Raw genomic sequence first — 27,487 nt, forward strand, 5'->3', positions numbered from 1 at the left:
CAAAGAACTCTGTAAACTCCGAGAGCGCTCTGTCTGACAATAGCAAAGACAGGCGTATATATTTACAAAGAACGTCATCAGAACCTACATACTATAGGGGGCACAAGTTCATGGGGATTGGGTGGCGACGACTAGCTATAGGTGCTGCTGCAATGTGGATGGCCGCGGCTGGAGGATGTCACTGGTTAGCCTCGTGGGTTGGGCTGGGCCTGGCAGGTCAGCTGGGTTCATCCGGGCGGTGTTGTTGTGCCACTGTGGCCAGTGTCATAGATGAATGCCTTTTCCTGACTTCTTTGCCCTAGGCCATACACACCGCAGTCATTCAACCATTTGCAATATTATCTTCCTTAGTAAATCTTCCAATAGGTTATTCTGCAGGTTAATGCAACACAGGAGGAATGCACCTAGAGTGGGGTTTGTTGGCGATTTATCAATACCTGGTTACCAGCATCCTGTTGACCGGGTACCATAGGTCGTGGGGTTGGGTCTCGGGGCATGGGACAGGCGGTCCATGTCATCATGTCTTGTTAGAAGTCATTATGGATGTGTTGCTGTAATGTTGCCATAATATTGGATGTCCTAATTTTACAGGGGCCATTAACCTAAGGTGAGCCGGTGGGTTGTGGAGCTTAAGAAAGGGCGCCTCTGGATTTGTGTTTTCAGGCTGAGGTTTACTGCTAGGTTGTAAATAATACAGGTGGCGGGCCGTGACCTTGGGTGCTGCAGGGGGAACTACAAATCTTTGAAGCGGCTCCAGGCGAGTTGGGGGAGGTGGAGCAGGGCGGCACAGGCCTCTGCTTTTTCGTCTGGCAGGCTTCGCTGGGAGGGAGGGGGAATGGCCTTGCATGTGCTCACAAAGGTATTTTCCTCGTGTGTTGCCGATGTTAGGTGGAAGAAGCATAAACATTCGAATAATATACAATACTACTGGAGTCATTCCAAAGCTCACGTTTTAACATTGCTAATGCCTCTCATATAGCCAAGCCGAGCACATTACTTGTACACTATGTTTTTGACAACTACATTTTGTTGCATGCTTATACATTCGCGGTAAGTGAGGTAGTAGTAAGGTTGGTGGAGCACATAGAAACAACTGGCCACTGAGACTGATGGCAGTGGCACATAGTGGGCTTGGACACAGACGCATATGGTGCATTTTCGTGCACCCTTTACACAAGCCCTCCATATGGTGGCATTTGTCTTTTCTTTGCACTCTAGCAGCATTAGTTCTGTTATGGCGTGGGACCGTGGGGTGTAATCTTTTCAGTGAAACACATAACAAAAAACCCCCGGGACGCTTTTACTATTTGCGCATAACTGCAGGGATGTGGGTTTTTCATTCCTAATGTCATATGAGCACACATTCTGCCATATTTATACATTTTACAAGTTTTTTTGTCAAAGAGGTTGTGGAGAGAACGCTTTCATCGCAGGTAGTTTTCTCATTAGTGTTTAGGAACTTTGCTTTTATCAAATGACCATTTTACAGTTCTTTTTCCACCCAGGCCCTGCTGGGTGCAGCGATACAGTGCGGAAGGTGAAATGTTACAGTGTTGGTATCTTACACTAGCTCATGTCCGTCTTGTTTGTGGGAACGGGCTCTCAGCGGATCTGCCAGAGAGCTGTGGCCACACGGATAATTGAAACTCTCCAAAGGTGAGGGCCGCGCTGCAGTGCGCAGGGCTCAAACCATCTTCATTAGACAAAATGGTTTCCGAGGTCTAGCTAAATTCAGCAGGTTTGGTCAATGTCTTCGGCAGGTGACCCACCCACCACCTGGGCCCTGGTGTTAGGGAGGGGACCCCTGACGAGCCATGGCCCTCACCGGGGGAGAGGATGCATGGGAGGCGGGTCTTTTGGACCAATCCTGCCCTACATTTTACACAAGTAGTTCAAGGCGCCACAAGGCAAGAGAGGGGGAACAAAGGAAGACAGACAACGATCTTACTAGGCCAGGTGTATTTTCAGATCGTGCAAGTGCATGGGAAGGTGTAAAGGGAAAGGTGCGTTGGCGAAGGGAGAGGGGGGGGTGCAGTACATGGGATAGTAGAATAAATAAGTAAGTGGCAAGTGCAAGGTAAGTGCAGACATAAGTGCTGGTAGGGGGACTGTAAGGGATACAGAAATACAGTCCCCAGGTGCAGGGGTTGCCAGGGAGGCAGTGCAGGTGTGCAACTGGCGGGGCCTGGGCCCGAGATCAAAAGGGTGGCCAGGTAACCAGTGCAGTATCAGCCAGGCATTCAGCAGGGGAGAGGGTGAGAGAAGGCAGAAGCAAAGAGAAAGGTTTTGAGGTGCTTCCGGAACCAGAGATGGTTCTCAAGTTTCAGGGAGGCAGGAAGGCTGTTCCAGAGGGAGGCCCCTGCCGAAGAGCGAGATCTAGCATCAACTCGCTGCTTGGAGAAGCGACTGACCCTACGGGAGTTGGAGGCGGATGAGCGAAGAGCTCGAGAAGGAAGATATTTAGGAAGAGAGTTGAAGGTTCTGCGGGCCCAGAAGGCCTTGTCGACAATGCAGAGGGTTTTGAATTTCATCCTCGCAGCCACTGGGAGCCAGTGCATCGATTTCAGTCCTGGAGAGATATGATCATTGGGCCTGAGGCAAAGGACAAGTCTTTCAGTCCTGTTCTGGATAAGTTGCAGAGGGCGGAGAGTAGAGGCAGGCAGATTTAGATCGAGGCTGTTAGAATAGTCCAGCCTAGAGAGAACCAGGGCTCTGGAGACGGTGAGCTTCTGGGGGAAGGAAAGGAGAGGAAAGGAATACCTCTGAGGAGGTGCAGCTGGTAAGGTGACTTCTTAGAGACGTCAGAGATGTGAGGAGAGAAGGAGAGTGTGGAGTCGAAGATGACACTGAAGCTTTTAGCCTTGCAGGTGGGAGCAGGAAGAGGGCCAAGAGGCCAGCCAGAGAGCTGCAGGGAAGGAGGGAGTGGGTGTGGGGGACAAAGCAGAGCACAACAGTGACACATGGGTACGGTGGGCACATATGGTGACAGGAGGGTTGGGTGATACATTGGCATACAGAGAAACTTCACGGGAACAGGATGACGGGGAGCCCAGCTACACTTGGGCGGGCATCCTTCCAGTCCATCCATTTTATCCATTCCGTTCTTCGTGTCCAACTATTCCATCTATTCTGCCCATTCCATCAGTCATTCCATATACATACATTCCAATCATTCCATCCATTTCATCAATCAATTCCATACAGTTCGGTTTGTTGCACCCCATCATCCTTTTGAAGAACCGGGTAGAAATCTGGCGTTTCTCGCCCGTTGGAGCAGGGGAAGCCGATCCCACTTTCTTTGCCCGATCAGTTGTGGCTGGTGTTGCGCTATTGGGGATCCTGAGATCTCGCCCAGCAAAATGTCTGCGTTGGTCAAATCAGCGGCACACTCCTGCTGGGGATAGATAGCCCTGTTTTCGAAGGAGCCGTTGGTGCATTGTTTAAACCGGGCTGCTGCGCTGACGTTTTAGATGAAGAAGCAGTGGAACGTGCTATTGGATTCTGCTTTCCCTTTAGTGCATATACCAGGCGCCTGCATTCCACCACTCCCTTTGAGTCTTGGAGCCATGTCTTGGCATCCTTCATCACGGATGCAGCCAAAGGGGTTCTCCTGAATGGCGAGGGTGACACGGGTTAAGTGACCACTGTCTCTAAGATTTACCTAGACTATATCCAGCACGCTATACTACCCCAGCGTAAGCTGCACCTAAAGCGCACGGCAGAGCATCCATAACACCGCCTAACTTTGCTCTCCATTTACTAGGATTATTGTGCTATTTCTGTACAGTCTAAATTAGCCATACTAGCATAGTACCCGGCCTGCAATGGTTAATCAAAACCATGTTGCATTCTGCTGATTGCAAATAGTATACAATACTAGAGTACACAATACCTAGAGAGACACTGGTACCGCAATCAAGGGTCAATATCCAAGTGCAAACAGGAAGCTCAAAACCATAGCCCTGCAGTGGAACTATATAGTATATTGAACGCTCCCAGAATGAACTCTGATCACAACATGCACAACCTCCCATCCTGTTCAGCAAGTGCCTATGCCCACACTGGAAATGGCCTTGCCAAACTCTGGTGCCGCTGACACTACCCTCTCCCTTCGCCAACACCTTTTCCACCCATTACTAATTTCCTACCTCCTGCAACGCGGTCCCACATTACTCTATCTAGCCAGCCCACTCCCAGTAGACATCAAATCTTCTTCCATACACCCTAGGAACACCATTTCTTCCTGCCCCGTAACCTCACTAGAGTTCACCACTCCATGCATTGGAGCATTGCGCCTTGAACGCCTCCGCTCTAGACTTCCAATAACCCCACTTACCACCTCACGCCCCTTCCTAGAAAACACAAGGCTATTGAGGCTTGTCACGCGAACCAGCCCTCACCACCACTGCGGGTACACCACACTTTAGAGCAGAGGCCCCAAAAAAGCACTCCATCTATGAAACGGACCGCTGTCGTGACCACTATGCCACATGACATCACCATCGCACAGCTCAAGATGCACCGGCCCCCCCCCCATCACCCCGCTGTGGCTCTCTTCTCCCCGGCCAGAGCCCACTCCCAGCCTTAAAGGGGCCTCCTTAATGTACGATCTCTAGGAGCTCACGCCATTGACGCACAACCTTCTTCTTGACCAACAGTTAGACTTCCTAGTGATGACTGAAACTTAGTTGCAGCAAGCATCTGGCCACCTGCTAGCCATGGCCATCCCTCCAGATTACACTATACTTAGGGCAGACTGCCAAGACATAATTGAAAGGGGCCCCTGACGACTATGGAAACAAGGTGAGTCACCACACACGATAGATACGCCAGACACAAGGTTGTATTCCCAAAGCTAGGGCTTATTGCAAAGCAAAAGTCTCAGATGGCCAACTCGGTCTCACGCCCCGCGACGTATATCTCTAGACCTCGAGGGACGCAAGAGAGTGAATTACGTATATCAGTTACATATGTACAAAATGCATATCAAACAATCAGCTATAACATGTTTAACACCCCCCCCCCCTTATTGGGTTTCTTTGAACTTGGTGTGATGATGGACATCTCCGACTACTATGACACCTTCAACCATCTATTCTAGTAACAATTTGCAATTTGTGAGTGCGAAGGCATCTTTCAGTTGTTGAATAGAACACATCGCTTCTGTTCTTGGAAGCGAGCTACATACGGGGGGGGGGGGAGAGTTGCATTCCGGACCTTGCTAGCTATTGGGTGCTATTCGCGTCCTGGGAGCCGACACGCTCTAGCGGGCTCAGCAAAGGGGGGGGCCGTAAGAAAAGCATAATTCAAGCCTTTAGCGGTATTATTCTAACATATTCTACCATATAACGAGACTGGCTCGCAGCTGCGAAATGATTAAATGCCCTGCAGCTCTGCTTCAAGGCTACATTTGGGAGGGAGCCGGGAATTCTTCCTGGCGCTGCCTACGTTTGTGTTTGTTAAAACTTTTGTTATCCTCTCGGCCCTGCGGCCTTGTCCTTTTCACATACAGACAACAATGTTTTACAGTCGAGCAATGTAAGCGGAAAATATACTGCGAAGCAATAGGAACAGAAAGCAATGAGCAATCGTTAGAAAACAAAATGGCGATTCTTGTTACATCAAAATGGTCGTTCATTGGCAAACTTGAAAACCTATATTCTGTCATATCGTGCATGAGACGGTTGGCCCACGGCCACCAAACTGCGTTTGCGCTCACAAAGTAGAGGTATCCATATTTCTAGACTGACCTAATCGGAGGAGCTGTAGCTATTGTAGCTATAACCTCTACTTTTTTGATCTTGCCCTATAGAACCTGTAGATGGTTACAGACATCTCCTTCTCAAACTTACCACCCCCCCTCACCCCCCCCAAAACCACTACTAACCTCCTCATTATCTATAGCGCTCATAACAATGCCAACCACCCGGAATCAGAAATCCTGCTCCTCATCACCCACCCCCACCCCCACCTCAAACCTAACACCAAATTCATTATATTAGGGCGACATTAACCTGGTTTCCAATGACAAACTGGACCATAAAGCTAGTGCATTCTACCCTGCCCTACACGAAATGCACTTTACCCAACATGTCAATTCACCTACTCGTAAGCGAAGAAGAATCAGCTTATAAATCTAATCCATTGCATAAATCAATTGGTCGGATAACTATCTACTAAGTTTCAATATGACGCTAAGTACTCGGGGCGTACCTCCACCTAAACTCTGCCCCATTGCAATGAGGAATAGCCGCAATCTCACAGCAGACAGTCTCATCACCACTCTAATGGAATCCCTTGAGACCATCTACCCTCATTCACCAACCCCGCCAATATTTCCTCTATCTACCATAACTGCCTCAAGTCCACCATTGCTGCAGCAGCCCAACTCGAGACTAAAATACCCCGTTCTGCCAAGCGAACCAAATTTTGGTTTAACGAAGAACTGATGGTACTCCATCGCAACAAAAGAGCGCTGGAGCACCTACACAAAAAGGCCCCGTCTACCACCTCAGCCATCAGCCAATAAAACCTACAAAGCAGATGTTTTAACCCACAAAGCCAACTCGCTAAACGCCCGCATAAACGCCTCCCCCAATTCCAAAGAACTATTCTCCATACTCTGAGAATTGGAAGCACCCATCCCATCCACCATCCCCATCCCCATCGACACTAGCAAAGCCTGGATCATCCAGAATGCACTAGCCTCAAATTCTCACACTCCAAAACAAAATGCTAGTTAATCTTTTGGCCAGCAAAAGCGTACCGCCTTTAGCATCTGACACAGATAAAATAGCCACTCCGTTCAAATTCTCCACGGTCTCCCAAGAACAGGTCCTAAACACCATTTCCACCTTAAAACCGTCCAATTGCAAAGGCGATAGCTTCCCTGCGCATCTATGAGTGCGCCAACACCCATCATCACCAACTTCATTAATGCCTCCTTCAACACCAATTCTGTACCTGCCAGTATTAAAAAAGCATGGGTCACCCCACTCCTCAAACCATCTCTGGACCCCACCATACCCACCAACTACTGCCCCATAGACACTGAGCCCTTTCTGCAAAAAAATAGTCAATTAAATAGCCTACTCTCTAGTCCAAAACTAGCTACAAAGCAACCATCTGATAGGAGCCAGACAATCGGGTTTCCGGCCCAATCATAGTACAGAAACTGCTCTTAGACCTAAAAGTCCAGATGGACTCCATAAGTGATTTAGGGAATCTGTGCATCCTCCTCTTATTCAACCACTTTGCCGCATTTGACTTGTGGACCATGACAAACTGTGTTAAAGCGTTATCAGAAAACTTCAACTTCTCCACAGAAGCGGCCCTTTGGGTCAAATCATTTCTAGCGGAACATACCTCAAGAGTATCTATCGGCAAGGAGGCTTCTGAGCCAATACCAGTACCCCTAGGGTTCCCCCAAGGCTCTTGCCTTTCACCCACTCTGTATAATGCATACACAACTCCTATTTGCAGCCCTTGATGCCATGGGTGTCATACACGAACTTCGCCGACACCACCCAGATACTCATTCCTATCACGGGAAACCATGAACTAGACACAGCCACCATAAACAAGGTGTATGCGATTATCCAAAACTGGATGGCCACCAACAGTTTGTGTCTTAACAATGAAAAAAACAGGGATCATCATTATAGGCTCCCCTTCCAGAATAAAAACTGCACGCAGACTACTCGACCATTACCATTGATAGAACACCCATCCCAGTTCTCAAGCAAGTCAAAACTATGGGTGTTCACTTAGACTCTAACCTTATGTTGACCAAATATATCAGTGCCCTCTCATCCTCTATTGCCTGCACGGCGAAACTCATTTCACTCGGTCGCCAATTTCTGACCCCACAAAACTGCCTCACCTTAGCCTGAGCACTGATATTATCTAAATTGGACTACTGCAACATTCTCCTTCTAGGAACCATAAGCACAAATTTGTCCAAACTTCAACTGCTGCAAAACATAGCCTTACGGGCAGCCTTCGGATTAAAAAGAAACAAACATTTATACCATATCAGAAGGGAAGTACACTGGTTACCCATCCAAGCCAGAATCCTTTTCAAAACGCTTGTCACCCATTAATGCATCACTAAGGTAGCCCCCGTCCCCCTAACTCAACAACTCTATCTCCCCAAAAAGGTCCACTAGAGCCCTCTGATCCGGCTCTAGCACTCAGTTATTCATCCCAAAGTTCAAGAGTTCTAGGGTAGGGGGAGGGAGGAGCTCCCAGTAGCAGCACCCAAGATTTGTAACTCACTCCCCACCCATATTAGAAACCAGCGCTCACACCAGTACTTGAGTCTCATTAAAACTTGACTCTTCAACAAATTTCTTTTTTATTTGTATATAATCAGTAAGATTTTTACAAAAGCGATTCCAATCAAAAAGATTCACGACGAAATCCCGAAAGAGACGCCGATTTGTAGTTTGGCCGGCAGTCTTTTAATGTTAGATGGGCAAAGTCCCGATGGCAGTGCTCGATTTTGCTCTGTCCATTGCCAAATTCCAAAGTTTTGCAGTTGCCGTATGCCATCGGGTCTTAGCACCTGTAATAAGGCGATTCCACCAAGTTGCTTCATTGCCAGCGAATGAGATTGCCGTCAAGGGACTAAAAAAGGCGATCCTGGCTTGGTGCAGGGCAGCGCATCAGCAGGTGTCTAATGGATTCAGTCTCTTTGGGATTTTTACAGAGTGTGCAGCCTTTTTCCTTGGATCCGGATCTTATCGCTAAGATTTCCTGCGTTGGAAGGACGTTAAGGCGAGCTTTTAGAAAAGTTCTCATCAGTGATTTACTAGGGTATCTTTTACAATAAACTATTGGTTCTTTCAGTTTATTGACAGTCATAGGGAGATGGACTAAAAGTTTATTGGAAGTTGCTTTTTCCATAGTATTAATCCAATCCAAACATTCCAATTTTGTTTTTATCCTGACCGGGTTTTTCATCAGTTCTTCTTCAGTACAAGCGATTGTCTGAAGTTTTAGGTTTTGGTCCGTGGTCCACTCATTCATAGAATGATTGTTGCCTTTTTCAAAATCTTCTGCTATCATGCGGTAGATTTCCAGGCTCTCCGGGTGGATGACTTTCCTGTATAGCTGTAGAGTGCTGTGATGCACCACTGCTTTCAAGGAGACGAGGCCAAGTTCCCGTTTTATCGCTGCTACAGCTGTGGAATTGGGTAGGCCCAGCACCGATCCCCATATGAAACCTTCCAGTTTTTGCCAAAGTAGAGGAGCAATTGAGGGTGTGGCGTCCATGCCGTATGTCAGTTCAGGAATGATCTTGGCCTTGTAAAAATTGATCGCCGGTTGGAGTGAAAATTTGCCGTATTTTCGATCGACTGCTCTCAGTTTTGCAGCTAAGTTCTTTGCTTTAGACCACAATACTTCTTGCATATTCCGGGCTTTCTTGGTGCTGTCAAGTTGTACTCCAAGGTACTTGAATGAGTCAACCACTTCAATTCTTGTCCCGTTGAGGTTCCTGCAAAATCATTATTTTAGTTTTTGATTTATTGATCTCAAGGTTGTTTTCAGAGATGTAGGTTGTAAGGTTATCAAGTTGTCGTTTTAGATCTGAGAGATCCAGTAAAATCAGGTCGTCGGCATGTAGTCGCGGGACCCTTGTAATGCCATATTTTGGTGGACATGACCTGATCTTGAGTTGGCTGTCTTTGAAATCTCTGAGAAAAGATATAAAAGGCTGGTGCCAAAGGGCAGCCTTGCTTCACTCCACAGAAAGTCGGTATAAAATTCGAAATTAAACCTTGATTGTTAAGGCGAACATTTATACTAGTCTTTGTATGAAGGTGAATTATGGGCTCAAATGCTTTCTGGAGAGTGCCAGGTCCTAAGTTTGGACCAAAAGTTTCAGTCTGTCCACTCTGTTGAAAGCCTGAGACAAGTCGACAAACGCTAGAAAAATCCATGGTGCTCCTGTCGGGACTCTTTCCTTAAGTAGGTTCAGGCACATTATGTTGGCACTAGTGCTAGCATTTTTATGGAATCCTGTTTGCAGAGGATCGAAACTCAGTGAGGTGAAGTCCCATTTACGGAAATGTGACAGCAGAATTGTAGCGAAAACCTTTCTGATGACATCAAGAAGGGCTATTGGCCGATAGTTCAGAGGATCTTCTCTAGTTCCCTTTTTGAAGATCGGGACGATCACCGCTTTCGTCCAGGATTCAGGAATGGTTGTAGTTTCTTTGCAGACTTTGAAAATTGAACTAATAAGATTTGACCAATCGTCCGGGTGTTTTAAATCGCAATCGGCAAGTCCGTCTGGCCCAGGTGCTCTTGACGACTTTAATTTCAAGATTGAGGTTTTAATCTCGACGAAATCTGTCTGATCTACCCAGACTGTGTCCACTGGTCGCCTGGGTTCGTTGTCGTTGGCATTTGCTAATTCAAACAACTTCAGGAAGTGGGCGGTCCATTTTTCTTCCGACACTGGATTGATTATGTGTGCGTTTGGGAGCTTATTTGATTTATTGATAAGCAACCAGAAATCTCGGGTTTTTCTGTTGGACAGAGCCTTCAACATCTCCTTGGTGTCTGACTGGTATAGGTGACATCTCGAATTTCTCGGCCATTGCTTAGTTTCTTGTTTCAGTCCTGAAATTTTCCCAAAGTATGGGTAAATGCAATGAAACTGCCTCTCTTTTTAGTTTTCTTAAAACTCTACATTTGGCGACCAAGGCTGCACTGTATTCATGCGTGTGCGAATTACTGTGGTTGTTGAGGTTCTTCCTGGGTTTTTTAAAGGCAAGAAGGTGAATATAGCTGAACCTCGCCAATCCTTTTTGCGAAGCGAGGTCAGACATTAAGTTGGTAAATTGGTCTGTAAGCTTGCAAACATCCGAAGCAATCGGACGTATCCGAGTTTGTGGTGAGTTTGTCTCAATGAGAGGTTCGTAGAATTGCGATTGGCTCCCTTTGTTGCTCCATATGAGATTCAGGAGGTTATGGTCGCTTTGCTTCGTTCTGATAACTTCGAGTGACACTATGTTGGCAAACACAGGTTCGGAAACAAAGATGTAATCCAGAGTAGCTGATGACCTGCCACGCTCCCAAGTTGGTATCAAGATGTCCGGATCTGTGGTAGTTGCTGAATTAAAGAAGTTTCTAGATTTCATAATGGAGCTCCACGCACGTCCCTGGTTAATGCAGATGAATTGATAAGTTCATTTGTTTTGGGCGTGTTGGGGTTAGTACAGTTTGCGTTAAGATCCCCGCAGATCAGAATATTAGGAGATTTATATTTTATTGCAATTTCGTCAATTGTGCTGGTCACTTTTCCGCACATGTTCACTGTAGAAATCTTTTGCGGATTCCATTAGACGTTTATGATTGCAACCAAATCTGATGCTGGGAACTTAGCTGTTTGCGTTGGAGGATTCCACGTAGTCAAAACGGCCAGAATTTCGTAGCTCCGGGTTATGACCTTTGTGATGGATATACCGGATCCTATGCGGGTAGCTATTAATAAGCCCGAGCAGAGACACCCCAAAGGCCCTTTAAAGGCCGGAGATATTTCGATGCAGTAGCCATCTAAGGCCGGTTTTTCCCGCAGCCACGTTTCCTGGAGACATATGATGTCGTGACTGTCGGCCTTAGTAAGATGAACATGGCTTCTAGTGTTCCATGATGCTATACTTAGCGTTTCTTTCGAGGGTGTTTGCTGGATTGGTTGAGGTGTGAGTAATGTCGACTTAACACCCCCAGATGGTTACTATCTTTTGAGCCCCGGGGATAGGACTCTACGGAACCAGTTCCATTTGTCTGTCTTGTTTGATTCTTTGAGGCCATTTGGGATCTGCTCCATGTTTTTTTGTAAGGACCTTTCATTTCGCGGAGATGCTCCCCGGTCTCGATTACGGGGAGTTGTTGCATGGAATTGATTACGTTCATGTTCGTACTTTGTTCTGGGGGCTTCTCTGCGCTCTGTTCTCTTGTCGCTCCTAGTGATGTGCTTCGGGCAGATGGTTGGAAAAAGTCTGTCTGATGTAGATCCATTGGTTCTCGAGCTGTTATTGGTTGTTGATAGTGGGCTTCTTCCCCCTTCTCGCTGGTCTGTAAAGATCTTCTTCTGTTCTTGATTTAAATCTATAGTTTTTTTTTTTTTTTAAGGTGTTTTTCTGTAGTTGTTTCTTGGCGATTCTGTAGGGTTAGCGGATGGAATCTCGTAGAGGTTGAAACCCAGGTGGGCTAGTTCCGCGTATATTTCTTGCGGTATTTCATCAAGTGCATGTTTTTTGATGTGCAGGTAGGCCTTGGCATGATTCTTTCTATGACCTTGTTCTATCAGGGCGAAATCGTCCGATTTTAGATTCTGCCGTTTTCACCCTTTTTAGTGTTCTCAGAACCGTGTTTCTATTTAGAATCATGTAGTGGTCGTTGGAAGTTTTTTGTTCAATTTTAAAGAGACGAGTCAATCGTAAAGACAGGCCTCTTGATTTTGCTTGGTCATCCAGTGGCCGTCCCGGTGGACTATGTCTTCGATTGGTTTGATTAGATGAAGCTGTTAATACTTTTTGCTGGATATGTTTCGACGTGTCCGAAGACAATTTTCTGTTTGAGTCATTATAGCGGGGAGAATGGTCTCCCCAAATGAGACATTAGTTGAGCGGGTTGGCGTTTGAACAGGCAGTTCCTTTAGGATTGCTGGTTGCAATGCTCTTGCCTCTGAGTCCAAGTATTGCGTTGGGTCCATCAGCGAACTGTGAGGTATAAATTCTTCTGTGGTCTTGGGAGAGGTGGAGCTGCAGATAACTGAGTTAAGACTTTGTTTTTGCTGAGACGATGTCAGTTTTTCTTTCGAAGCAGCTTTTTGTTTGGTTCTCGCAGACAGCAGAGGATCAAGGGCCGACAGTTTGTACGTCATTGGGGTCCGCTTCCGTGACTGTTGTGATTTTCAGCAATGTTTTGCTTTAGAGCTTATTGTCTTTTGTAGATTTTACGCTGCTTTCTGGTGTTTGGCCGATGGTAAGGAAACTTGCGGGGGCCTTTCCGTTTGTCTTTTGAAGACCAAAAACCGCTTCAGGTGGATTTAACAGGACTTCGGTCTGAGTTTCTTTTTCCAGAGTGACTGGCATAGCTGGTTTGAGACGAAGTATCAGATCTTCTAGCAGACTCCGCTTAGAGTCCCACATCTCTCGCCGCTCTTTGCTTCTTTGATCCAATGCTGTAATGTAGCCTTCTACAAATATCAGCTTGCTATGTATCATTGCTTTTAGGACAGTGCTGTCTTTCAACGAATCATTGATGGCTTCATACAGCTTTCCGAATGGCGTTCGAGCTATTGTAATTGCTGACATGATTATTGGAAGATACGTTTTTTTTAGAGGGCGAGCCCTTGTTTCCTGAATTTGTTATTTCGCTAAGTCTTCGGTTTTTAGGCGGGGATCGAGGTCGTAGAGTGTTGGATCGGTGAAAAAGGTGTTTCAGAGCGATCATCTATTTGAGACTGACCATCGTCTAGGTTCAGGCGATTGGGAGAAGGCCGTATCGCAGGTTCAGTCGCTGGTGCGGAAGTTTTGGGTTCGAGGCCACGTATGGGCGTGGAAGAGGTTTTTTCCGTGCGTAGGTCCAGATTTTCTGGTGCTGGTCGACTTGCTTGATTCAGAGGAGCTTTCCTCCAATATTGGATTGTTTTGAGTACCATTTAGGTTAGGGTCGTCCAGATTCAGCATCACTCCCGGAGATGCCAAGTCTTTGTTTAATTAATTACCCGAAGGCACCTCATTGTTTAAGATTGCTGAGACCCTTTTGGGAACCGCAACGCTTTTGGGCTCAGATGTCTCTTTTGAGCCTAATAGTTGATTTTGCATGGCTGATTGAATCTGAGCCTGGTTCGGGATCCCTGACGTTAGTTTCCTTGCTTTGCTGACAGGTGGAAGGTCCTGGATAGCCTCCAGGACTTCTGTGTCCGACAATTCTTTAGTCTGGTCCTGCTTTCTTTTGTACTGATTATTTATAAAATCTTTGAGTGCACTAGAGAGAAGTGGGGCCGGAAGAGTTGGCTTCCCTGGTTTCTTTGGTCGAGTCTACTTGGTTTTTGTTTTCCATTTGGTGTCGTTTTTCTTTTTCCTTTTTATTATTTTGCTTAATGTTCCCTTGGGAATCGTGAGATTCTAAATATGGCATGGAACCTTGCTCTGGGTACAGAGTAGAGAAATCTGTCAGCTTATCCATAGGCACAGAGTCGCCGGAGATCCATGGTTGCGGAAGGGGGTCCTTGGGGGTTGGGCAGGGCGCTGTGACTGCTATTTCAGCGTTCTCCTGTACAGTGTCATTGATCCGGACTGTAGATGGTAGGGCCCGGGGGACCAAATGATTGTTGCTGTTATTTGATACTTCTTGCGGGGCATGAAATTGGGCCGCCACCACAACTGTCGTTGAAATCGAAGAAGAGGTTGTGGCCTTAGGAGAGACCTTCGTGGGGCCCTCCAGATCTGGCAACATCGAATACGAGTTCAGTGTTTGCTGAATGCAGAAATCCTGCACCCTGGGAGTGTTTGTTGGATCCAGCATTGCAGGCGCCCGGATCGAAGAGGGACGCCACTCGCTGGTCGTTGAGGCCCCCGCCTCAGTCGAAGTAGACTTGTTTCTAATAGAGCAGGCCCCGAACCCTCCGCCCGACTCTTGACTTGAAACTTGACTCTTCAACAAATTCTAACCTGCAACTTGTCTAATTTGTATTGAATATCCCTGCCTACACTGCAACTATGAAATGTCTTACCTGCTTGCACAACCCACCTGTAACCCAAATGCAAATATCTACACTGTAACTAATCTACTGTCAATTCAGCCTATAATGCAATGTAACTACCCTGTAACCAGATGAGAAAGCTCTCTGTAACCTTTGCCATGATGCCCCCGGATTTGGGCGTATAACAAATGCATTAAATAAATGTTTGTCGTTTCGGACTTGCGAGGGAAGGGATTAGCTCACCTGTGATTTTGTTTTGCTGTCTGGTCCGGGGCATCAGGAAAAATCTCAGTTTATAAAAGTCTTTATGCCCAGAGTCTTCAGTGGTCCCGGTCTCCCAGGCAACACTCTGCTGCACTCAGACTAGAATGGTGTTTTATTCAGACACACCTCCTTAGACCATAGAGGTGGTAGAGAGACTGTGAACACTGGAAACGGCGGCAAACGGATAGTCTCCCAACACTGACGACATTCAGCTGCACTCCGCAGCATATATGTCGCTGCATGCTATTTAGGTGTCAAGTGTCATGTGGTGACTGGTAACACCCTTTGTTATCCTGAGGGGCACGTTGGAGGTCAAATGTATTTTCTATCAGTCAGTGGTCTTGGGGATAAAAAAAATATTTATCTGTATTGGTGTAGCTGCATTTTTAAGTGATTTGTCCTTGATGACTCTGTTTCTATTGACCAATTTCATTTTTGTCCCTAGGTTTTGCACCTGGTACTTTGGCAGAGAAGGGCATGGAGAGGAAAGCCATGCCAATACGCAGTCGAAGAGCCCCATACTTGGCTGTACTCATGTGTTTAATCTTGTTGCTCACAGCTGTCTTTATGTTGGTTGTCCACTGGAGCGTCCCTGCCCAGGAAGCATGGATGGGCAGCCGAGCTCTCAAAGTCGCCATTGTGGAAGTAGATGAGTATTACCTCTCTGTAAGTGATGCCAGAAAAGTCTCCCAAGTGCAGTCTGAAACCCTACAGAAGCATGTCCTTAAGACAAAAGCAGGTGCTTCCAATGATCCCCTGCAATGTAGCATCTCCCCCCAGAGCAGGTTTGACTGTGCTCCTGAGAAGTACTTAACACAAGACCAGTGTGAGGCCCGGGGCTGCTGCTATATCCCAACTGGTCCGAACCCACCGATGGGACAGCCATGGTGCTTCTTTCCTGTCGGCTTCCCCAGCTACAACATGGAGAATCTGACAACTACTGACACTGGGTACAGTGCAAGCTTGACACGCTCTGCAGCCACATTTATGCCCAAGGATGTCATGAAGCTGCAAATGGATGTGTTTTTAGAGGCCATGGGCAGGCTCCGCTTCACGGTAAGTGGTTACATAATCTGGGGATGGGGAGGGCGAATGCATGTACGATGGCCTAGTGGATATCTAGCATCTTGAACACATGAGACTGTGTGATTGCTCCATTCACTCTTGGTTTCACAGGTCTACCTCATGTTTGGATTATATGCTGGTTTCTAGAAGAGGGAGGGTACGGGTGCACAAGTGTGAATCTCCCCAGGACCCTATCCAATCACTCTCCAGTCACGTTAGAATGTGTCATTTTTAGAGATCGGGGCTGGGGGTCTACCAGACAATGGATGTTTAAAGCTAGAGGCACTTAAAGACCCAGTATTTTTCCAAGAAATAAAGGGCAGCAATATCTGGGCCACAATGAGGGATTGGTAGAATCGCATGGCACGCTGTGGGAGAGTCTCCAGTGCTACATGACAGGGGTGGGGGGTGGGGGTGGTATTTATAACAGAGGAGGCTGGGCTTCTAAAGTTGATCAGGGGTGACATTGAGACCTCAAAATAAATTGAAGGCACTGGAGCAAGTGTATCAGACATCTAGGGATCCGTTGGTGCTAGGTAATATCCGGGACAATGCCCAGTGTGAGGTTAACATTTTGGGCAGGAATCGTGTGGGGAGTCAATATGGCGAGGGTGAATTTTACAAGTCCTATGCAGGCATTTTGGTACCCCAGTATATTCGGAATCTGTGGAGCAGGGAATTCACACCCCCTCCCCCCCCCACCCCAAATTTTGAGAAGCAACAATCGCTCTCCTACATAAGTAAGAGAAACCCCCCTGAAGAATTCTTTCCGATCTCCCTTACTTAATATGGATTCTAAAATGTATGCTAAGGAATTGGCCAATAGGCTCCTCCCGTGGATGCCGAGACTGGTATTTGCGGACCAGTCTGGCTTTGTTCCCAGGAGGGAAACCTTGTATGTGCTGTGAAGATTTTGTTTTGGGGTCCTTTCGGTACTAGATCCAGACACTCTGACCATTGCAGCAAAACTTAACTCCGAAAAGGCGTTCGAGTCTGAGTGGCCCTTCCTCTTTTTGGAGCTACATAAACTAGGGCTGGGGAATAGTTTTGTTTCACTGGTGACTCTCCTCTATAACTCCTTCAGCTAAGATCACTATAGGGGGGCACTTGTACAGCTCGTGGTAAGGGGAACTCGACAGGGATGCCCTCTGTCTCCGTTGCCATTAGGGTTGGAGCCTCTCGTGGCTAGACTCTGAGAGGAGCACCTGCAAAAAGGCTTACCACTGGGTCTGTACAGTCTGGTCCTCTTGTTATATGGGAACAATATTTTGAGTTTTCTCAACAACCCCGTGGCCAATCTGGCCCCTGTGATGAGAAAAATCATAAAATTTGGGGAATTTTCAGGGTTAAAGATTAATCATAGGAAGTCTGTTTCATTTTATGCATTGGACGGTGACCTTTCCCGATGAGTTTGGTCTCTGTTGGGCACGGAAGAGTACCAAATTGTCTCGGCATCGTGGTGTCAAGGAACCCAGACCTGATATTCTGGGACTATTATGGTAGGGCTGTAGCCACTATGAAAGACCACTTGCTCAAATGGCGTGATCTCCCTTTATCACTAATGGGGCGTATCTCTGGTTAAGGTGGTCATACTACTGTTCTTTTTGTATCTCTTCTTGAACATCCATCTATACCTTTTAGCAATTTAATTTTTTTTATTTTTCATGTGACTGCAGGGGAGTATCTCATTTTTTATGGGCCGACAGACCGCCCAGGTTGAAGTGGGCAACACTTTCCCTGTCATATGCCATGGGGGCGTGGCACTACCAGATTTTGAAGCTACAAGCTCACCATCTGTCCTTTTGGTATGCCACTATTTTTCTCAGACCGCATGTGCAAGTAGAGAGGCCCTTGTTCCCCCCGATTTGCTGAGAACTGTTGGATTACGCACGTGTAAAATCAGGCATCAGTGGATGTTGTACAGAATAGTGTAGTCTGGCATGAAATATCTGATAAACTAGAGGTGGAGAGGCTACACATGCCTTTGATGCCTGCTAGCTATGTGGCTGGGATGGAGATCACGAGAGGGAAAGCTTACCACCGGTTGTTGGCCAAGATTGGGGTTATGGTATTGGGTACTTCTACCCCAACGGGGTGTTCCCCTCACTAGAAAAATTTAAGGAAAGGGGCAGCTTGTCCCCACTCAACGTTTTCATGTATTTCACGGTACAGAAAAAATGTAAAGCCCATGTTCCCTATTCATTCCCCAGTGTGCTCACTGTTAAACTCAGCTATCCACGCCCAGTGGGAGGGGTGATTGGTTACCCAGCTGTATAATAGTCTAAGGCACGAGATGCCATAGGATGGGCATGGGGGCCGGAGGACTGAGACGAAGATGGGAGTCGAGTTTGGACAGGGTGTTCGCAGAGGGAGATTGGAAGTGTGTATTGTTTCAGATCAAGGTCTCCCTGAACTCCAGCTTAACTTGTACATTTCAAATTTGTGCACCAAACATACAATAAGTTGGAGAAGATTGACGGCGATTAACCAGCAACGCTGGATGAATGTGCACGTTGTACATTCAGCCTTGCCGACTTTTTACACCTGGCCTGGGGTTGCCCGCAGCAGGTTTCTGTGTTTTTGGAGGAGTTGCATGTCAAGACTTCCTTTACTATCAATGAGCAAATTGTGCTGGAGCCATTGATAGTCCTCTTTGGATGTACGAGAGCCCTGCCTAGACACACAACGACTGGAGGGTCTCTTATTAGTGCTTGTATGGAAGAGTGGCAATGGCATGGGGGAGCTCTTCGGGCTGTGGCATGGATGGAGGACGTAGCTTATGATTTGTAAGTGTCCTTCATCCACCCAATGCCCCTCCATGCACGACCCACAGATGTTTGGGACCCATACGTAAAATATCTGATGTTGATTCCTGACTCTTCCTTTGATAGTTGATTGTTTATATGTGTTATAATCTTGTGGTCCATTGTGTGGGAACATGTTGCTTTGTAAATGCTCTGACTTTTTGTTTTATTGGTTCACAAGTTACTTATTTAGGTCTATGAAAATGCAATAAACAAAAAAAGAATGTATGGGTCATACGCTTTTAAGGTTAGCAACAGTAAATTGATAATAATTTATTATCAGGGCCCAGCTCCAATTTCAGTTACTCGAACATAACTTCTAGAAAATATCCCAAAACCCTGAAGATGAAAGCTTTGTTAGCCTGTCCACTCCTCTGCTACCCAAGGGTTGATTTGTATTTCTTTCCAATTCATGAATACATAACTTGTACTAGCACAGGTCATTTTGTATACACTGCAACAGATATTGTAGGTGGACTATTGCACCAGTAGAACTTGCTAGGCACACAAATCCTGCATATCGTACATTCAACGCTTTTGCTCTCGACTGTGATGAAGACTGGGCTCAGGATAATATTTAAGCTGATAGGCGCTATAAATGCAAGGGAAACCGTTCCTTGTAATGCAAATATATTGAATTGGATTATTAAGCAGCTATTTTTCCAAGGTATGCCTTGTCTTAAAATGGATGGTTTTGAATCGTATGCCTAAGCCTTTATATGCATGTATTGGTTACGAAGGGAATGTGCCTCTGTTAGGCCTCCAAGTGAGCATGTACTAAATTGCACTAGGTTTGTTTTCCCTTTGATTTTGCACTTAAGATCTGTACATGGGTTTAAAATGAAGCCTTGAGTGAAATGCTACTGTACTTGTCACCAGATTTGAATGTTCAATGATATTAACTATAACCCTGTACCTTGCCTACAGCCGCAAGCCTTGACACATTCCTCCATAACACCTAGGTCCACATATCCTCCATTATCCACCTGACCTGGGACTGGGCAACCTGCTTTACTCCTTTCCCCTCCGTTTCATCACAATGTTGCTTGTAGATTCCTTGCTGGCAAATTGCCTCCGCCCACCTTGTTCCATGCTCCCTTGTATTGATCCCTTGCAATTTGCTTTCCTCACTGTGTACTTACTTTCCCCTATGATTTATAAAGCGCTCTGTTGCTTTCCAAAGCTATCATAACTGTATACAGTTTGAATGTATGTACTTGATGAGGTTTTCCTTAAATTAGTTTTGGACCACATAATTAAACGGCTCATGGACATTAAATTTACTGGTTCCGAAAAAATACATTTCAAGTTATGCTATTCAATTATAACGTCTCACAGCAGTGCACCCAATCCTGCCCTATAGCAGCAGCTAATGAACCTACATTGAATGAGGCGTGTTGTGTGATGCACATCTGGGACGTCAAGATAAGACAACTTGCCACATTTTGTCTTTTTATTGCCTTCCTTGTACCCTTCCTGCAGATCCGAGATCCTGCACACAAGCGATACGAGGTTCCTTTACAGACCCCCAGCGTGACGGCTAAAGTGGTCTCTGTGCTCTATGACATCCAGTTTTCTTCCAATCCCTTTGGACTCCTCATACGAAGAAAATCAAGCGGATTAGTTCTGTGAGCTATTGCAATTTTTACTTTTTAAGTGCAATGTCGGGTGTCTATAAATTATAAACTTGAAATAGCATTAGTGGGTTGTTAGATGACAACCCCCCCCCCCCCAAACCACAGGAAAAGTGGTATAGTGGGTTATTGTTTTAGCTGAACTGCAATATAGAATTGGCTTGCAAATCCAGAAAATCTGAATTTTAAAAATAGTTATGTTTTGCATTACTTAGTTTGTTTTAATGTTGCATAATATTGATAGTTTCTGGAAAATGTGCACTGGAAGAAGTTCAATACTGTAGCGTATTGCTTGTCACTCTCTAGTAAAAAGACAATGTTTGGACATTTTTGTTTTACTGGTAGGTAGTAAAGTGTTTCCTTATTTTATGTTCTAAAGGCATATTTTGCTCATAGAAGTGGAATTTAATTTTTTCATAAACTTTATTGATTTTCATCGTGTTCTAAAAACAAATTGCCACCGGCACGCTGCCTTATGTTTCAAATAGCACCCCCAACTGGAGGCCAGTGCTCTTCATACCTTAACATTCAAATCCCCTCCCACTTCCTCCCCCTCAAATCCCCCAAACCTGGCATAGATGGAAAATCTTTACTTGACCCAAGTAGATCTCTGGGCTGTGTATATCGCTTAACCTTATTCGATATGGCAAAGCTTATTTCCACAACCCCTGGTTGTGCACCCACCTTTCCACCCCAGACCCCACAGGGGCCTCCCTGGCCTCTTGTCCATTTCCAGACCTGTGTTCCCTCTGTGTATGGCCGCTGTTAGTCTTTCCATAGATGTTTTTTGCAGTAAGCACCAACTCCTTTTTCCCAGGGAGGCACACCCTCTTCCAGTGCATAGCCAGGCATGCCCTCCCCGCCAACAACTGGAAATATACCAAATGCAAAAGACCCAGATACACCCTCTCAAGGTATTCTAATCCGAACACTAGGCGCGTTGTCAGCGTTCAGGATATTCCATCCAGGTCTTTAATCCACCCGAGCACTTCATCCCAGAACATCCGGACCTTCACAAATCCCCACCACATATGCCAATAGTACACCCTGGCACCACACTCCTGCCAGCAGGGAGGGCTTACCCCGGTAACATTTTAGAAAGTCTGACCGGATCGTACTGCCATCTGTGGAGCAGTTTTATGGTGTGCAATTTATATTGGGCTGAAATGGAAACTTATGTGCATTATGACACATTTTCCCCCACAGTGATTCATCCATCTGTCCCAAAATCCCTTTGCCGTTTATTCTGCAGCCTTTTTGCTCCCCTTTCCTGCCTCCACCAGCCCCACATGTAGGCAGGTCAGCCCCTTCATTTCAACTTGTGAATCCAGAATGTTCTCCACTGGAGTGAGGGCCCTCTGTATTTTATCGTTCCAAACCTCAAGTACTCCCTTCAGTTGCAGGTAGGAGAACGCCATTAGATCCCTCACCCCAGTGCTTCCTCCAATCCCACTATTGTAATGAAGTGGCCCTGCCTCCACAGCTGCCCGATGTGTGCTAGGGCCGCCTCAAAATAGCTCTGGGACCTATCGGAATGTGGTCCCTCACCCATGGGGCTCATAAGTGACTCGACAGTGCTGGCCCCAACGTTACCCCCACCCTTTCCGTGCACGCTTTCCAAATCTCCCATATGACCCCTAGGATGGGATATTCTCTAATCCTCCTTGGGATCTGATTCCTCAGGGGCCAGAGGCATTCCCCCACTGTGGCTGGTTGGAGATGGAAATTATCTAATATCACCTACTGGCGGTCACTCTGCTCTCTGAGGTGCAGGATTAAGATCCTGAGCTGAGCAGCTCAAAAGTAAAGTCGCAAGTCAGGGAAACCTGCCCCCCCCCCCTTTCTCCTTAGGCAGCACCAGGACATTGTATCCCACCCTGGCCTTCTTTCCCTGCCATAGAAACCCGAGAAGGTGCCCCTTTATTTCCCAAAATGTTGACTCAGACTGATATAGGGAGCATCTGAAAGAGATCCAACATTCTCAGGAGAAAAGTCATTTTGATAGCATTAAGTCGTCCAAACCATGATAGTCGGCTTCCCAAATTTTTCCATTAAGTAGTTTTCCGATCCGGGGCACGGGAATTTTGCCTCATATAATCCTTAAGGTCCCTGGTGACCGATATTCCCAGATATTGTAATTGGACCTCCTTGATCACCATTCCCAGAGATGTGAGCTGTTGCTGCCTCTGCTCCTCCATTGATTCTGAAGGTGCCCACTCCCCAACACAATATCCAAAAATCAGAATAATGGACACACCCCAGTAGGGAATGAGACCAGAAGATAGATTGCAAGTATAACAAAGTTTGTGAGATTATTTGTGCACACAGAGAGCTCTGCTGCCCAGAGAGTGCTCTGCCAACAGATATACGGTCAGCACATTAAAATGGCACCAAGCATCATGAGTGACATCACATTACAAATGTACAATTTTGCAACGTAATTGGGTCGAGTCGTCGGTGCCGTATAGATCCATAAGTATCAACCTCCTAGGATTGGTCGGTGCTTTGGCGTTACTCCCGCAGCACGTGCGTTAGCTGGGAACATCTTTGCGAGGTGAAGGTCAGGCCAGCGAAATGACACTTTCCCTAAATAACTGATCTTGCAAAAACCGTATTTGAGCATGAAACAAATGACACTCGTAAAGTCAGGTGGAATGTGGGTGCGTCCCAGAGTTCATAGACAAGTCATAGGCAGGCATTGTACCCTCGGTACCCATAAACCTAGAGTCCCTGACCCAGGTGCCCACCTCAGAGTTTTTGATCTATCTAATGCCTCATGATACGAATAGACAATTGTTAGGATTAGAAAGAATATACGAGTGTCTGGGGTCAGGGCTCTCGGGGTGTGTTTTCATTTGGCCACTACCCGTGGGGGGGCCAGATGGGTATCTGTATCAAAGAGCATGGGGACATGAGCCTGGTAGTTTACAGCTTAGCAGGTTTGGGGTCAAAAGGGACACAAGCAGGTTAGTGGAGATGGATGGGCTCTCAGGCAGGGGGCCTGTTCTGGTCTCACACAATGCAGTGATCTCATCTGTTCTGGGAAGGCACTAAAGGTTGCAACAATGAATAGCTGAACTTCTGTGAGAACAGATTTTGTACAAAGCTAGCAGGAGACAGCGGGGTGGGAGCCGGAGCTGGTGGTGTGAAGCGCAGGGCAGAGGAATAGAGATGATTTTAGACATCATTTTCAGGCATAGAAAAGGATGGCGCTTGATGGGCTACCTAAAATGGAGCCTGTGTATGTTAATAAGGTTCAGTTATATGCTTTTAGTGTTAGTAATTAGTGGGTGATTAGCACGGACTGTAGTCTTCCCCCCTGCCCCCCTTCAGCACAAGTGAGATCCATGTTACGGGAGTGGTTATATGGACTGGATAGACCACCTCTTTCCCAACACCCCACCCCCCCCCTTTGTTACTCCTAAAGTAACTAAAACCCTCCTCCAGCCCATCTACATTCCTTTGCTCTTTTCACAGCTTCATCCCATGCTGGTGTACCCTTTTTTGGCATCGATGCACGGCACACAGCTCTTAGACTTTCCCTGCGCTATGCATATTCTTCAGGAGTACACTTCATATAAATGCACCCTCCATCCCCCGCTAGGTCAACCAACATTGCCTGTAGTTTTCTAAATCTTGGGGCTGTCTGATGGTTGTATGCCATAGAGTATCTACTATATCCCCCGTGTTGTATATGGCCACCATGCGATATTTGGGTTCATCACGTTCACCTGTTTGTACTTGAGCTTCCCTAGTATCAGGCATTTTCGCATTTCTATTTGGATTGCCAACAGTCACCATCATCGCACTATTAGGAATCGCTTATGCACAGCACCGTACCCCCAGTTTGCGCACACAGAGGATTAGCAGGAGGAAGACGATGACTGGGACCAGTAACTTCATTGCAGTCACGAGCCATGATGATGGTACCCAGTCGAATGCCACACTAAACCAGTCACTAGCTTCGACGCCACCTTCTTTCATTCGCACTCCGAGTTCATGCACTGCTGATATTACATGCGAGAGCGTTCCATTTTCTGCATCTGAAGAAGGCACAAACGTGCAACATGCACTCCTGATTTTTCGGCAAACACTGCCTTCCATAGCCGGGAGCAGGTCGAGCACATAACGATTTTGCATTGTCATCAGTTTAAGTGCTTTTAGTTCTACCTATCACATTGAATCCTTCTTCTGTGTCGTTGGCCAACTGGATAAGCTCCCAGCGCACAATTTGAAGCCACTTGGCGTTTGCTTGTGCCTGATTGCTGGGGATAAGCGATGCAAAACATTTCTCTGCCGAATGTATTTGCGCCAAGAGGTTTGAAGAGTCTTTTGAGGGGTAAATGGATGCTCTTTCTGCAGGAGATTTGATCTTCCAGCTTATCTTCTGATGGCACATCACAGATGTGGGGGGGGGGCCTCTTCTCTTGCAGATTTGGGTGCCAGTTGCCGTGGATTGGGCACTCCCTCCCCCTTGATATGGTCCTCTGGAATCACCAGTAGTGCAGAGTGCAGCGTCGCCAGAGCACAGTGGCCCCTCCATGATGACGGGAGGTGCAAGTATGCCTGTTTGCCACAAACCCAGTAGTCGTCCATCAATCTAGCTGTTCCTTTTCGCATGTCGGGTATTACGGGATTTCTGTTGAAGCGTGTTGGAGCCCATGGGTACTCTTCCTTCCCCCTGGAAGCACGGTTCATTATTTTCTTCATGCCGGATTTTGATCGATTTTTCGAGAGCTGTGACCCATGTTAGTTGCGTGATGTGTTGAGACCACATGTGGGACCATGTGTCCTCCATCCATTGCAGTCTTTTGTTCGATAAGCCATGTAGCTCTTCTGCCTTGCACACCACTGTTGCACCTTGCCATTTGTTGTCAGCGACCATTGTCCCTTTAATTGCAAAGAATGGCTCTTTAAAGCATGTTAGGGTAGTTTCTGGGCAGGCAAGTCCGTGCTAATGGTCCGCGGGCACCCAGCTCACGGAAGGCCATAACTCCTTCCCCTGTCCCAAAGAAGTCTAGGTCCACACAAGAAGCAAAGTTTACTGTTTTATTATATAAAACACACAGGGGTGATATGCATAGAGGGAAGTCCAGGCACATCTCACCACATTCTGGCTCGCAGGCCAGTTTTGTGGACATGTGACGTCATAATATGCGTCACTCAGCAGGCTCCCTCCCCAAACCTAACAGCACTCGGGATTGGCCACTGAGTGGTAGTTCCGGTGTAGATACCTATTGACCGAGGGTCTTGGTGGATGCTGCTGCGTCAGGTGGTGTGCTTGGATCATCCCTGAAAATTGCTACTCTAAAAATGTTACACTAGGCAAGTCCTTTGATTGGTCAATAGGCCCCACCATCTGCCCCCAGATCCCAGTGTCCTGATTGGTCAGGCCACGGGCCCCCAAGCCTGGGACAAACTCTGTTCCCAGCCCGCGAGACACCTGTTCCTGTTACATGTATACTATGTGTCAGCAAGATGCAACTATGTGTCTGCGTTATACAATAGTGTGTGGAGGACTAATGCCATGAGAGCGTTCCATTCCTATCGTGCAAGGTAACTGGAGAGTAGCGAGTATGTTGTAAACCGATGACTAGTCATGGGCCGGCTGTTCTTTCCCAGCCTCCAAGTCTTGGCCCAATTCAGCTTGGCCGAGTCACATGGTCGGAGACGACTCTTGCAGGCTCAAATGCTTCGAATTAGCTTGTATTTTTCAAGGAATATTCTTTGCTGCTGCTGGTGTCCCCTTGGCTTTGTGTGTGAAATGTTGTTCGCAACATTGTGGCCTTGGCTGCCTTAGCCCTGGCCATAGCTTGTTCTGCTTGCACAGCATCTTGGGGCTTGGGATTGCTACGAGACGGTCATGGCCTACTGTACTTTCCTATGGCCTGTTCTGGCCTCTATTATGTGTTCTCCATAGGTCAGTGTGTATTATGGTTGATCAGGTCCCTTGAGTGCTCCTGTTCTTCCATACGGTTAGTTGCATGTAAGCATCTGCAAGCAGGTACACAAACTCTTCTAGCTTGTTGTGTTGCTGTAGCGAGCCTAATGGCAAAATAATAAACGTGCAGACTGTATGTATATGTCACCGTCCTCTCCCTCATAGAGCTGTACGCATGTGTTCTTTGTGTAGATCGGGTGTGTGTGTCTCTCGAATGTGAGGATTGCACGTGTGCTTCCTGTCTAACGTAGCTATGTTGTCATGATGTCTCTAGCGACTTGAGGCCTGGCATCTTAGTGCTTTTAGTGAAGTCTGTCTATGCGGTTGTTTCCAACTCTGCCTTGTCTCTTCGTCCACTCTAGGCAGATTTTATATTGCTGCTAGATTGTATGGTCGGCTGGTCAGGTACCTTTCATGATAGTTGTCCAAGGCGGGCGCAGTGGGGATTGGTACGAACTCATAGGATCGGTGGCCATATTGTTGTTGATGCTTCTTCTGTTTAGGGGGTCTTCCGGGACTGAAGGCATATTCAGATTTCTCCTCTTCAGTCCCCCCTCTGGCAGACTTGTCGACCACACCATCATTATGATTTCTTCTGTCGTCCACCAAGCGCCATACCTTGTAATTCCTGCCAAGTGTCCGTAGTAGTTGACATGATCCTCAAATGACCAGTACATGTAGACACAACCCCCTCAGGGCTTGCAGTAGACCCACTTCCCTGCGTATTTCTTTGGATTGCGCTGTTTCTCTAATTTCAACGTAGGTGGATACATGTGTGATTCCGTTATCTGCTGTCATAGTCTTTCTCTTTATCATATTATGTCATCCATGTGCCCATCTCTGTCCATGGCCATGAGTAGCTTCATCCCCACCACCTTTTCTGCTGTCGTCTTGCATTTTGCCATGCATACCTTTATTCCAGAGCGTTGCTGTTCCCAAGATTAGTCCTCCTGCTTACACCTTCAGGCTGTCTGATAGCCAGATTGGCATCCAGGACTAGATGTACACGAACCAGATCCCGTCCTTTTTCATACCCTTAGATTCTTCCATTTTT

General features: G+C 46.7%; 1 protein-coding gene across 1 annotated transcript in view; it reads left to right on the top strand.

Annotated features, from left to right (window-relative positions):
• Positions 1-27,487, top strand: part of GAA (alpha glucosidase) — a 752,056-nt gene that overhangs the window by 72,960 nt on the left and 651,609 nt on the right. The window contains exons 2-3 of the mRNA XM_069655240.1: positions 15,435-16,045; positions 20,341-20,486. Coding sequence (XP_069511341.1) covers positions 15,467-16,045; positions 20,341-20,486 — 725 coding nt within the window. The 5' untranslated portion in view covers positions 15,435-15,466. The remainder of the gene's footprint in view (positions 1-15,434; positions 16,046-20,340; positions 20,487-27,487) is intronic.

Source organism: Ambystoma mexicanum, chromosome 3q (genome assembly GCF_040938575.1).
Source record: "Ambystoma mexicanum isolate Mex_15411 chromosome 3q, UKY_AmexF1_1, whole genome shotgun sequence".
Lineage (NCBI taxonomy): Eukaryota > Metazoa > Chordata > Amphibia > Caudata > Ambystomatidae > Ambystoma > Ambystoma mexicanum.